General features: G+C 36.6%; 1 protein-coding gene across 1 annotated transcript; it reads left to right on the plus strand.

Moving 5' to 3' along the window:
* Nucleotides 1–9,813: 9,813 nt before the first annotated feature.
* On the plus strand, nucleotides 9,814–13,502 carry LOC104601366 (protein SMAX1-LIKE 3-like). The gene is made up of 3 exons (XM_010264662.3): nucleotides 9,814–11,320; nucleotides 11,795–12,020; nucleotides 12,121–13,502. The coding sequence occupies exons 1-3, from the start codon at nucleotides 10,128–10,130 to the stop codon at nucleotides 13,282–13,284; spliced, it is 2,583 nt and encodes an 860-aa protein (XP_010262964.1). The 5' UTR covers nucleotides 9,814–10,127; the 3' UTR covers nucleotides 13,285–13,502.
* Nucleotides 13,503–14,718: the final 1,216 nt, after the last annotated feature.

Consider the following 14,718-nt stretch of genomic DNA (forward strand, 5'->3'; position numbering starts at 1 on the left):
TCCCGGATTTCAGCGTAGTTTTGCTGCTTCCATGCATTCTGATATTGCACACAATCTGGTTGCTTAAATCTCCAAATCGATCTTCATTTTTCTTTCTCATACATCTTATCAGTCGAGATTGTGCTTCCATCTTGGGAATATTTTTATATATATATATATATATATATATATATATATATATAGATTGATTGGGGTCGTCAAGTAAATTGGATTGAAAGAAATTGCAATTTAAAACTGTGTTGATACATTGTGTCGCCTGTGCTCATGTACCACTAGTTTCACACTTCATGATCGAACCCAATAGGTACCCATGACCCAATCCAATCCATTTACCTGATCAGTAATAACCCAAATGGTTTGTCAACCCATATTCAACCCGCAAGGTACGTATATGGATGTGTTTGGGTGGGTTGGAGAAAAAATTGTCAGCCCAAGACCTCCAGCAAAAGCCCCTCTTACCATTTTACGAAGGACCTTGTTTGGGGTTGTCTAGCCTTATTGATCAATTGATCTGAACATATATATGTACTCAGGTGGGGTTTGTTGTTGGTTCAGGCCGAGCTCAATCCAAGGCGCACACCCTAAGTATTTTCGTATGTCAGTTTCTCCCTTTGTACATAACAGAAACAGAGTAGAAAGTCACTAAAAGGCTACCTAAAGGGAATTCATAATTCCAGAGCTCGTGCACTGGATCTGATCAAACTGTACTTTCAAGCATGCTTAAGTGACAACTATCCGGAAGATACACTGTTGTTCACTGTTGTCCTGCAAGAAAGATGAAGTCCTTTCACAGTCTGTGCTCTGCTGTAACCATAACAAGGAAATTGGGCGAATACCCATATATCAGAAGGTCAGGAATCTGGCTGAATTGTTTCGGAAAGCCTCTAAGCACTAACCCTTTGCAAGTTTGCAGCAAATTTGTAGTCGTATTAGCTTTACATCTGTAATTATGGTTCATAAGGTGAGGGACAATCAATCATTCCCTGTGCTGTTGCATTGTTAAGATGAAAAAGGAACAAAGCTCAAAGAGTTGGTCCAGTTTTTGATACAGCTCAAGTCTGAAGCAAATGTGTTTCAGGGTTTTTAGTTGTTAAGAACTTGAGGTGGTTCTCTTAGCTTTTAACTTGGTTGATGAAATACAAGCTTGTTCATTGGAAGAACATATATAAGAAATAAAATAATTTAGGCTTTTTGTTAAAGGAGTGTGTGGTACGTAATTCCATCACCTTTACATTAACAAGCTAAGGCTGTTATGTCAAAGTTGCAGAGCCTTTTCCTTTCTTTAAAGCTTGCACAGACGAACACTAACACAGTACTCTCTCTCTCTCTGCTCTTCAGAGATATTGCTTTTGCCCACATGGCCACGTATAAACGCAAAGATGCTCATTTGAAACCCTAAAGCACTAAATGAGCGGCACTTTTTAGCAGATAATGCCATATATTACTTTTTAATGTTGCTTTTATGAGAGTGTTTGCTTTAAGGGAAAGAAGGAATTTAAATGAGGACTTGTTGTCATTTGGATCTATGCAAAGTTAGATAGAGATTGAAGAAAAAGAAAACCCTATAATGTTCACTTTGACACACATTTCATGGTACCCAAAGGCCCACATTTTACAGTATATATATTAGTAAGTAACCGTTTAGGGGTGAAAGAAAAGTGGTTTAGAGGGGTTCTGAGTGTCTAACTCTAACTGTTTCTTCCCATTCTTTCTTCATTCAAATGCTCTTTTTTCAAGCACTGCAGACTGCTTTGTCTTCAAATTATTTGGTGTTTTCCCTTTTATGTCTCTTTAGACCACTGGAGATATATGTGAGAGCTTTTTGACTGGGACTAACAAGACTCACCTGTAAAGAAGAGAACCGGCACATGAATTTCGGATCCTTGACCACCTTGTTTGAGCTAGCCAATGGTGGACTGTGTTGCGACAAGAGCTTCCAGTTTGATCCAGTAGCTTAAGCAGCATGTGAACACCTAGAAAGTAAAGCTTTAAATATATTGGCTGTTAAGATGCATATATGACAAGTACTGCTGAAACTCAACACACAATGCAACTAAGCTTCAGTTTGTTTGCAGTGCAAATTCCGTCTTCTTTTTTGCTTTAGATTTTGACTTTGTCTTATTTGCTCTTGTTTGTGAGAAGTAAAATGATATGGTCCCTATCTTACATGAAAGAGAATGGATGTAAGAGGAAGGTTATTTGTTTGGGAATTATGAGGTTGGAAGAAAGATGATGATGTGGTTCCCACTTTAATTATATGATAGACAATTGAATTGGGAGGAAGATATATGGTGCAAATTTTGCATCAGCTTTTTGAGATGTAAAATTTATACATCCAGTGATTATAAATGAAACAAGACGTACAAATCTTGTATCAAATAGGAGTTCAAATCATAATTACACAAGCAAACAAATGCAAAATTGAACCATGTAAAAGTTTGTATCTCATTCATATTTGCACCAAACAAACTGCATGTTGCTTCATTATTTCACCTTGGCATTAATCTTACGATTAATTAATTAGCAACCATGAATCAACAAATTAATACCCATGTCTTGAATAATCTTTTTTGATGCCAATCCAACAGATTGCATTGATGAAAATTAATTATTATCTTCTAGTTATCTAGCTATAGACACAAATATTAATTGTGTTGTGGCCAAACTTCTAAGTCATGTTGGAATGGATGATAGTGTAAGCTGTAAAGGAGGCATATACAGTTTACAGGGTCGGAAACATTCCCAACCATGACAAGGCCTAAGTCATGTCAACTTATGCCTCCTTGGCCTCCATATGAGGAGGCTACGGACTTTTGTTCTTCATGGCTATCTAGTGACCATGGAATATAATTTCCATTTTCCCATCTCTCTCTCTCTGGTCTCTTTAAAATTGCATCTCAATAATGCTTTTTTTCTTTTTGGAAAAACTACTTTTCCCTCATGGAGACTGAGAACGAAAGCATTTGGATTTGGGGTGCTCATTAATCTGTCGTGGGGACTCGATATAATTGGTGGGTCTTATGAGATCTACAAGCAAAGTCGATGATGATTGAGGATTAATGGAGCTAGAGGGCTATCTCTCTCGTTTGGTGTGAAGGGAACTTGGTTTGTTTTATAATACATTAACAATCAATTTTCTTTTAACACACTGATGAGGTGGATGGTGGTGGAGCTCTGCTTTCTATGCCAAAGCACGTAGGGGAAGAACACCGGCCACCAAACATGGTCCCTAGCAAGTAGCAATGCAGATTCTACCATGATATAGGTGAAATTTGCTCATTGAGCAAGGGACAGCTAGGAGAAAATGTGGGGCTGTTTTAAGCAGTTAATGCAACAACTTTCCAGTTTGAGGATGATCAGGTTTTAACCAAGGATTGAAGTGGAATCCAACTTAATCCAAATTTAGGAATATATACAAATGAAAAGTGATGCAATATAATTCAAGATCTATGCCTTGAAAAAAAGCACCAAATCATTTTAAGAAGACAAGTTGGGCTACATGTGAATTCACTGATGGGCTTCCAATAGCCATTTTGATTAGGGGGTTTTTAACAACTAGTTTGCTAGTGAACTTTTAATAGTTAGTTTGTAAATAGCAGGTTTCTAATAATTAGTTTTAAATTAAATGCCCCAACAGTTAGTTTCTAATTTTCTATATAAAGCCTCATAATATTAAGTTAGAGGTATCAAGTTCTTTCTTTTGTTTTATAGAGTTTAGAGCTTCCTTTAAGACTATGTTTGGTTTGAAGGAATAAATAGGAAAAGGAAGGAAAATATAGAGAAACCGTTACAAACTTTGTATAAATTTCCCTTCCTTTTCTTTACTTTTTCCTTCAAATCAAACACAGCCTAAGAGTTGAGAGAATCGCCTCCTTATTGTAATCCAAATATTATTAATGAAGTACCATCCAATTTCTTTTTTCTTTCCTATTTCATATTTTAGAGCAAATTTCTTCAATTTCCTTTTTCTTACTTGAGCCGCATGAAAAAGGAAGAATGAAAAAGTATGTATTTACAAAAGGAAAATCTATGATGCGGAAAAGATATGGTATGGGAAGAGTTTTGACCAATCAAAATCCACCCATGAATTTGATAAATAACACCTGATTGGTTACCACGTTTATAATTCTAATTGACTGATCAGAAAATTTTCAGATGTCATATCTTTTCCATATTATAGTCGAACCCATTTACAAAAGGATCTGATTATGATACTAGAAAAACTTGTAAGTTGTAACCAATCAAACGTATACTATATAAGTGATGACTAATTTGGTAGGGTCTATTAGACTTCTTGCAGGGTTTTGATTGGTCAAAACCCTTCAGATATCATGTCTTTCAAGCAGCATCTGGATCTCTTGTAAGCAAAAACTCAATTCACATAGGATTTAGCCACACATTGACAGTATCTTCCATACATGCATGTTATCATGGGAAAATGTTCCCAATGTGTGACTGTTCCCATGCTTTCAGAGTATGTGTAGAATTTTTGCAATACTTTTTTTTCACTCCAGATTTCCTACCACAAACTCTCCCCACATCCCTCTACCTACAAGACACTATACTGCCATGTATTAGGAAGTGGAAACATCTTCTCATAAATGACAAGGGAGATATTCCCAATATGTACCTCTAATGTCCTGTGTGGGTAGGGATGTGAGAAGAGTTTGTGGCAAGATATTTACTGTATTTTTTATTTTTTCTTTAAACAGAACAAAGCAAATAGGCAGCATTAATGTATCGGAACATGTTACAGCAGATGCAAATAAACCATTTGGTTGGGTATCAAATGGATTAATGTGAATATACTACAGGAAGTTAAACTATAAAAAGAAACCCAAAATGTATTAATTACAATGAATTTGAAGTTGTATGTAAATTACAGGTTGACATTGCCATGATTGTGATGATGATAATAATGGGGAATTAGGAATCAGGTCCAGACCCATCAAGGGATACCTGAATGGAGAGATACGAGTATTTGAATGTTCAAAGATTAGCAGTGCACATAGTATATCCATCTTTAAAGTTGGTTGGATGTTGTATAAAGAATCATAAGTTCAAGTGTTATAGAAGTAAATTTCAATGGCATTTTTTCTTTTTGAAATCATGATATGCAACGATTTCAATGTTAATTAATTGTCAATTTTCATATGCTTAATTAGTGTCCATTAATTATGTTGGTGGCTTTAAATAGAACCCTTGAGCTTTGATTCATAAGTGGACCCTTGAATTGACAAGACCTGTAACCAGCACATACAATAGGGTCCAGGTCTGTCTGGTTTAATGTTTTGAAAAATTTACCCAGACACATACATCATCAACTAGAAAGCTGTGCCAGGTCAATTGTCAGCCAGTTGGTTCAATCTCTAACTTGCAAAAGCCACCCAAAACTGCTGGGAAGCGCAAAGAAAGGTGTCTGGTTTGTGGTTCATTAGGTTGACCAAGTGGTTCAACCATGGTTTTAAAACATTCATCTGGATATACATGGACCAGACTTTTTTTTTTCTGATACCGAGGAACTCGAGGTGGGGCAATGAGGAGAGTGCACATCACATGAGGCCGATTACTGACCATACCACGGAGAGTCTGCGTAACAATTGATCTGATCCCGTGCCTCGTATGTGGGACCATCTGATTAATTGACACCCATAAACCCTATTTACTATTACTGGCACAAAGACCTGTCTTAGCTTTTGTGGTTTGGTAGTTTAGGGTACCCTACTGTTAGAGACTCAATTCAGCCTTAATCCTAACTATATAGGGTACCCTATTTGCATGCGCGAATATAATGTTTTGGGAGTAGGGATGTGTCAATATAAAACGAATCCAATTTTGCATTTGTATGAACCGTTTTAGGTTTTGTATTTTTGTATTTACATTTTATTTGTATTATTTTCAAATGAAGCTTAAGATATCCGAATTTTTTATTTTTCCCATATAGACTACGGCTTCATTTGGCACGTTTTTTTGTACGGACTGTCGACTTTTAGAAGCCAGCCTGTGTTTTAGTCTAAAAGACACAAGAAGCCCATTTCGTGCTATTTTCGGGGTTGCAAATGGAGCTTTTCACCTTTTTTTTTTTTCAGTTCGTCTTCACGCGGAAAGACGCATCTTAACCAAATGATCTTCAAGTTACTGAGATATTGATGCAAAAGCTCACATCATCTTTTAACTGTTAGAACTTCAAGAAGATTTTTCAAAAAAGACTTGCCAAACAACCCCTACATTTCTTTGGTCTTCTCAATTTCTTTTTTAGGGTTGCTACTTTTTCTTTAGGTTGTGTTTGGTTGCAGTGTAATTCTATTTGCACTAGTGTAAATGCATGAGAGTACAAATGTAACAAATGCAAATTCTTGTTTAATTTTCTTTTGGATTTTACTTTATTCTGCTTTATGTCTTAATTTACTTCATTTATATGTAATCAAACAAAATAAGTTAAAATTTGAAACAAAAATAGATCAGAATTTATATTCAAATCGTTTGCATTACCATGGTTTTGCATCAATGCAAATTTATTTGCATTGCAACCAGCCTTAGTAAACATAAAAGAAATTCTACGATGGAAGAACATATTTTGTTGCACCGATACCATCAAAATGTCAATTGATTTCCAAAGGAATTCCAAATCTGCACCTTAAAATGTGAAATATATTACAGAATCTATATCACATAAACACAAGATGAAGATCACAATGTTCATGTTGTAACATTTAGATTTCAAGGTATCTGGCAATACAAGTACAAGAACATGTTTCTGTATCATAGAATGGTGATATATAAAAGGAAACTAACAAACACAAAAGGCTGTTCACAACCCACTTAAGACCTATGTATGTGCTATGAATTTGTCTTTTTTCTTTCGAATGCAATAATTGACATTAAGTAAGTTGTTTCGTAATGAATTTAAATCCAATATTTGATATCAATAATCACAAAGTTTGCCATCTAATTTAGAAAATTAAGTTATTTGTCATATTCAAATAAAATAAACATATATAGACATTTAACAGTTAATTAGAGATTATAAATTTTAAGTAACTGCATCCTAACATTTATTTTATAATGAGACAAATCACCTTGAAGAGTAAATTTAACCTTATCAGCATGATCAAATGACCTATTTGTGGTAACTTAATAAAATGGGAACAATTAGGGGTGTCAATGGACCGGTTTTAGATTAGATCCAATCCAGTTCAAATCTTATTAAATCGGATTTGGACGGTTCATTATAATTATTGGATTGGGCCAATTTAAAATAAATTGGTTTATATTCTTATCGGTTTGAATTGGACCTAAACCAAATTCCCAATAATCCGATCATGAGGCCAAACCTTTGTCCAATTTGAAATCGACCAAACTGAAGTTGGCATCAAAACACTTTTACGTAAGGTATTTTTACAAAAGCACTTCTATAAAAATGCTTTTACACGAAAACATTTTTATAAAAGTATTTTTGTAAAACCACTTTCACAAAAGTAATTTTATGAAAAGTACTTTTATGAAAGCACTTTAATAAAATCACTTTTACGAAAGCAATTTTATAAAAGTACTTTTATGGAAGTACTTTTATAAAATGTACTTTTGTAAAAGTGATTTCATACAAAAACACTTTTACAAAAAAACACTTTTATCAAAGTACTTTTATGAAAGCATTTTTACGAAATATTTTTATAAAACACTTTTACGAAAGTACTTTTATTTATTCACTTTGAATTGGATTGGACCCAATCTGATCCGTTTGCAGTTTAATTGGACTGGATTGGATTGCAACAAATGTTGTATTCTTTTATATATTTTTTGGATTTCTCATGTCATGTTGGTTTTTGATTCAATTTGGATTAGATTGAACCTAATACGGTCCATTTGTATATTATTTAGATTGGATTGGACTTTGTTTGTATGGATTTGGACTGAATTTGGTCCAATCCATTAGTAAATGGACCAATATTGGATTGGACCAAATCTAGTCCAATTGACAGCACTAGGCACAACAATGGAATTTATATCTTGAATAATCTTACATTATGGCTAAAGGCATAATCTTGGGTAAATCCCTTAAACCTCCCCTCAACTTTGACATACCCTTGTTTTTTTTTTTAAAACATCGAACCGATCAATTCGATTAACCGATTTTTCAGTTCGGTTTCAATCGGTTTTTTCAGGTTTTTTTACTCACCCCTTAATAGGCACGGAGAATTTGCTTCAATTGAATTTGTTAATTCATCAAAATGGTAATTCGTATTTCTTGTACCAGTATTAAAATTAAGTTAAAAGAGTCTGACCAAGAGAAGATAAAGGAATTAAGGAAGTGGTCTGGACACACCCTGTTTACTATAATAGTTGAAAGAGTATTTTTTAGCTAGCTAATAGTTAAAGATTTCTCCTATTTATTAGGAATCAAGGTAAGCCAAATTAACCACTTCTATTGGTTGGTTTATAAGACTCCTTGGGTTTTTTCACTGAACAGTAAATACTGTTCCTCAAGAAAAATATTGCCTTTCCAAAGCTCCACATCCTGGACTGTCGATAAGGCTCTCCCCGCATGATATGTTTATTCACAGAGACTCGATACAACAGTGCCATGCAAAGACGCACATATACATTAACAGATTTTCAGGGTTAAATTTTGGAAGAGTGCAAAACTTCATATATTATATTTTTAAATCTTGTACTTGCACTGTATATATTTTTATTTATATTTTTCTCAAATTAAACTTTAATATGAACAGCCGAAGTTTCCTCCAAATGCATATAAGAGAAGATAGAGGACAAACCAAATAGAGTAAAATCAGTGGAATTGATGAATTTAAAAATGACATCATTAACGGATTTCCTAACTTTGGTTGTTGCCTTTTTGCTATTGTAATTTTTTTTATATTAAATTAATCAGAAATGTCTAAATTGCGAATGCCTCCTCCTTTTAACATTAGTAGAGATCTTGATTATGTTTTTACAAGTAATCAGCATATTTAAGATTTGGTTATTTGCTTGATCAACCAAAAAATATGTAGAAAAAAATTTTGGAATATCCAATCGAGGGTTCCTATATGATCAGATAACAAAGAAATTGTAGTTGTTTTTTGACCTATTGATTGGTTTGTGTGGATGAATGTTTATGTATGTGTAAACTTGCAAACTTATTTTTCTTCTTTATTTGTTTTTTGAAATTAATAAAGGGTATAAAAGACAAACTTTATGGTGTAGCCGAGTAGGAGAGAAACGACGGTGGGGGGATTGGTCTAGTTCGTTGTATTCAGTTGTCAAATTTGTGATCCATGAACATAATAAGACGCTTTATTCCTTGTATTTGAGTCCAGAAGAAAACGTACACAGTTCTCGATTCCTTCAGACAAGACAGTCCTCGCCTCTTTTCAGGTCCTCGGAATTGGCGAAGGGGCAGAGAGAGAGAGAGAGAGAGAGAGAGTTCTGAAGTGAAGTTGGACCCCTCTCGGCTTTCCCTCTCTGTCTGAATGACAAGTTGCATAAATTATATCTAAGTAATGTTAAATACAAGCTACGTAGATAAGGGTACAAAGAAGCTAAGAGATTATTCTAAGGTTATACTTCCATACAGAGAGAAGAGCTTCATGTATTTAAGTTAAATTCCAATTTGCCAACAATCTTTATCTATATATTATAAATGGGAGAGGCAAAGCTGAATTGCCTTTGATACTAAATTGGTCCTGCTTGTCAGCACATGCATTCCACTTTCCACTGCAAAGTCGACTTTGGACCCAAAAATTTTACCTCATCAACAAGAAAAGCACAGCCCACATCCCATAAAACTTCATACATCCTCCCTCAGTCTCCACATAACGAAATTACAAACCATACTGAATATATAACGGAGTGGAATAGATAGTTTATATGCATTATCAACACAGTTTTTGAGTTTTGACTCCACTTCCACCCCAGGAGTCAAATTCCCCAGTTCATCTTTCTTATCTCTTTCATCTTCAATTCAGAAGTGACACAAATCCATATCTTCTTTGTACAAATGATTCCCTCTACAAAAGTTGTTCTTCCCTGCTGATCTTGCCGCTCTTCAAGCGCAGCAAGCCATCTTCATTCTAATACTAGCTCTACTAGGTTAACAGCCGCAGCTTGGAGAGGGAAAATTAAAGATGAGAGCAGGAGGTTGTACAGTGCAACAGGCCCTAACAGCCGAGGCTGCAACTGTGGTTAAACAAGCGGTTAACCTCGCAAGAAGGCGAGGCCATGCCCAAGTGACTCCCCTCCATGTAGCCAACACCATGCTTGCCTCCTCCACCGGCCTTCTTCGAACAGCTTGCCTTCAATCTCATTCCCACCCTCTCCAGTGCAAAGCCCTAGAACTCTGCTTCAATGTCGCCCTCAACCGCTTGCCGGCCTCCACTTCTAGTCCTATGTTGGCCCCTCAATCCCACCACCCTTCTCTCTCTAATGCGTTGGTTGCCGCCTTCAAGCGGGCGCAGGCCCATCAGCGCCGTGGTTCCATTGAGAACCAGCAACAACCCTTACTTGCTGTGAAAGTAGAGATAGAACAACTCATAATCTCAATCCTAGATGACCCCAGTGTTAGTAGAGTGATGAGAGAAGCCGGCTTCTCTAGTACCCAAGTGAAAAACAATGTGGAACAAGCCGTCTCCCTAGAGATCTGCTCTCAGAATCCTTCTCTTAGTATTAAGTCCAAGGAAAGTAACTCTCTTGCCCTTGGCAGTACTGTCTCCCAATCTCCTTTGAGTCAGTTTGGACCCAAAGTCAGCAAACCAAGTCTGTTGGATCAAGTCAGGAGTGAGGATGTGGTGAGCGTGCTCGAGACTCTGATGAATAGAAGAAGGAGAAGTACAGTTATTGTAGGAGAATGTCTAGCTACCACAGAAGCTGTTGTTAGAGCGGTGATGGATAAGATTGACAAGGGAGATGTTCCTGAAGCTCTAAGAGATGTTAAGTTTGTATGTCTTCCTCTCTATCCTTTTGGGAATCTCTCCAAGGAGGAGGTTGAACAGAAGCTTGGGGAACTTAAGTGCCTTGTCAAAACTTGTGTCAGTAGAGGAGTTGTATTGTATCTGGGTGACCTTAAATGGGCTGCTGAGGTTGGGGCGGGTTCTGGTGAGCAAGGAAGGAACTACTACTGGCCTCTGGAGCACATGGTTATGGAGATTGGAAGGTTGTTATGCGGAATTGGAGAGAGTGGTAGGTTATGGCTTATGGGGATTGCGACCTTCCAGACTTACATGAGGTGCAGAATTGGCAACCCTTCCTTGGAAACTATCTGGGGGCTTCATCCTCTTACAATTCCTGTAGGTGGCTTGGGCTTGAGTCTTAGCTCTGACAGGTAAAAATTCATAAGTAATTCTCAAGGTTGAATTTTGAACCATTTTGTTACAGTTTATCTTTCTCTCCTCTTTTATTACAAAATTTTGGGGTTTTAGTTCTTAGCTAACTGGAAGAAACTTGTAGCTTTTGAATTTTCCAATGCTAGGTTTCTGATTTGGGTATTGTTTTCTTATCTTCACTGAGTTCTATAACTCAAAAAACCTTGCTATTTGTTTTGCAAAAGTCTTTTCCTTCATTTGGAATTAAGGAGTTCAATTGCTTTACAGACTTTACCTTTCCTTTATTTGCCTTTTATCTTTTGAGTCATACGAAAAAAAAAAAAGTAATTCGAGTCATTTGCTTGAACAATTCCATAGCGTGTGATCTTGTTGAAGTAAACTATGCTATAAATGATATGGGGATTTTAATAAATAGTTTCCAATGCCAATCTCATCTCAGGTGGCTGACCAAATGTTCTTATTTTCTCTCTCAGTGATTCACAAGGTCAATTCAGAAGCAAGAGAATTGAAGATGGGTCCGGTTCCCCCCTGCTTAAAGGTAGAGTGGAGAAGCAGCTCAGTTGTTGCAGTGATTGCTCAGCAAAATTCGAGATGGAAGTTCGAAGCTTAACAAGCAGTTCTCACAACCAAGACTCAAGCTTACCTTCATGGCTCCAACAGTACAAGGACGAGAACAAAAGATTGACTGGTAACCATCAGGTAAATTTTATCTTCACTACTTAAAGCTAGTAACGACGATTATTCCTGCAATTTTGAACTTTAAGGTCCTCATTTTTGTTTCTTCTCTATATTCTATCAGGACTCCATCCATGTCAAAGATCTCTGCAAGAAATGGAACTCAATTTGCAGCTCAATCCATAACCACCAAAGCCTACCTGAGAGAACTCTAAATTTCGCTTCAATCTCACCTTCTTCCTCTACTTCGGTCTCTTCTCATGAACGAGACTACTCTCACTTGCACCAAACCACTCAAGGCTGGCCTATCGTTGTTGAACCCAAAAGGTCATGTAGGGAACACCATTTTTGGATCTCTGACACCACAGTTGACGAAGGTTTTGAGCCCAATCTGAGAATGTATTTTCCAGATCATAGGGAGCCAAAGCCATCATCTTTATCTAATCCCAACTCTGGCCCTAACTCCACCCCTACTTCAGCTTCTTCTAGCGATGCAATGGAAATGGAGTGCTTGCATAGATTCAAAGAACTTAATGCTGAGAACCTGAAGACCCTATGTAATGCATTGGAACAGAAGGTTCCATGGCAGAAAGACATAATTCCTGAAATTGCAAGTACAATCCTTCGGTGCAGATCCGGAATGATAAGAAGAAAGGGAAAGTTTAGAAACAGTGAGACCAAAGAAAATACTTGGCTGTTTTTCCAGGGTGTTGATGTGGAAGGAAAAGAAAAGATTGCTAGAGAGTTGGCTGGCCTTGTTTTTGGCTCTCAGAACTGCTTTATTTCGATCGGTCTGAGCAGTTTCTCATCAACGAGGGCCGATTCAACGGATGATTTTAGGAACAAAAGATCTAGAGATGAATCGAGTTGCAGCTATCTCGAGAGATTCGCTGAAGCAGTTTCCAGTAATCCACACCGTGTCTTTTTGATGGAAGACGTAGAGCTGGTTGACTACTGTTCTCAGTTGGGCATTAAGAAGGCAATTGAGGGAGGAAGAATTACAAATTCCAATGGGGAAGAAGTACGTCTGAAAGATGCCATTATCATTTTGAATTGTGAAAGCTTCAGCTCCAGATCGAGAGCCTGCTCTCCACCCGTCAAGCAGAAATCCAGCGAGCCAGAAGAAAAGAAGACTGCAGGCGATTGCGATAACGAAACAAGCCCGAGTGTCTCCTTGGATTTGAATCTATCTGCCGAAGAAGATAATGTCAACGATCAGTCCATTGACGACATTGGACTTCTCGAATCAGTTGATAGACGGATTATTTTCAAATTACAGGAGCTGTGAACAGAACCCCATGTAGACATTTTCTTCGGCTTGTAGTTTTGTTTCTTTACCAGAGACTTAGGTTCTCTTTTTGGTCTTTTTAATATATATATTTTCATGCCGGTTCCTGCAACATTTCCTTTGGATATGGATATGGAAGAAAGAATTGGCCATGTAGAATCACTTGTATATATTATCATCATCTTCTTCGTGTAATTGGTTATTTCTGGCTTTCCCATTCTTTTCTTGTTTCTTTTTTGGGTTTCTGATTTGAATCAAATGGCCGTTTATTCCATTGTTTTGTATTTTTGTACTACTTCTCCACAGGAAGCTATATATTTGTTCGATTAACCATTTATTTTATGTGATTAAGGCACTACTGATAGAATAATTTCTTCCCTTTGTTTGTTGATTTCTTTATTCCTTTTATTATGAGGGTTTTGGATTCTACAAAAATAGAGGATTTTTTGGTTTACATGGAATGCATGGATCCATAGGTCTTCATGCAGCTATCAACTAATCAGACATCACGTACAGACTCTGAGACTCACACACAGAGACTTGTACTACTTATAATCGTCTTAACGCCTATATTAATATTATATGTATGTAAGTCTGCGTATACATGCATATATTATTGTATTAGTACGTGAGTGGGAGATTTCAGCCCCAAATATTGGGTTTCAAGAATACTAGCCACGTGGCATTACATGTGTTACACGTGCAATCAGAAATACTGAGAGAACTGGGTTTTAGAGTGGAACACAAAAGGGTTACATAGAGTGGAAAGACAAGTGGCGGAAATATATAATTGGGAATAGAAAGAAATTATAAGGTTTGTAAGTGAAAAATTGCAGGAAAAAAAAAGTTAAGTGATGAAAAGTGAAGGTGTGAGACTGAAGAAAGGGAGAGAACTGAAACTCTATCTTTTATTTAGGGTACTAGGGTTAGACATACACATCGTGGAATATGATTTTTACAAGTGTACTACTCTTATCTCTTGCACTGGTTCCTTCTCATATTCCATCAGTGGTCTTCTGGTTGGAATTGCTTGATTAGGGTTAGCATCATAGAATTGGGGCCTTACTTTATTATCCTGTTTTAGGTAATTAAGGTCCATATCTCAATGTCCAAGGTCTTTGGATATGCAACATACTGTTTAAAATTAATAGATATATATTCTACTTCATCTGTAACTATACATTAGAAATGACTCCATTAAGATGAATTATCAGCTGTCAACCTCAAATAGCTGTTCTTGTAACTTACGAGGAGTTTAAAGTCGAATTAAAGCTTTGGACTTTGGATAAGTGATTGGACATAAGGTTGGTGGGCCCTAGAAATTTAGATGCCCATGATTCAAAGGAACATCGATCATAAAGATAATCTCAATAAGATGTCATCAAGGTGGATGGATGGAGAACTTTTCTAACAGGCCAATGATGTACATATGTA

This window comes from Nelumbo nucifera, chromosome 2, assembly GCF_055504915.1.
Source record: "Nelumbo nucifera cultivar China Antique chromosome 2, China Antique-T2T, whole genome shotgun sequence".
In the NCBI taxonomy this organism is placed as follows: Eukaryota; Viridiplantae; Streptophyta; class Magnoliopsida; order Proteales; family Nelumbonaceae; genus Nelumbo; species Nelumbo nucifera.

Coding starts and splice junctions, on each gene's coding strand:
- LOC104601366 (XM_010264662.3), top strand. CDS start 10,128: ATGAGAGCAGGAGGTTGTACAGTGCAACAGGCCCTAACAGCCGAGGCT. Junction 11,321..11,794: donor TTGAGTCTTAGCTCTGACAG/GTAAAAATTCAT, acceptor TTTCTCTCTCAG/TGATTCACAAGGTCAATTCA. Junction 12,021..12,120: donor GATTGACTGGTAACCATCAG/GTAAATTTTATC, acceptor ATATTCTATCAG/GACTCCATCCATGTCAAAGA.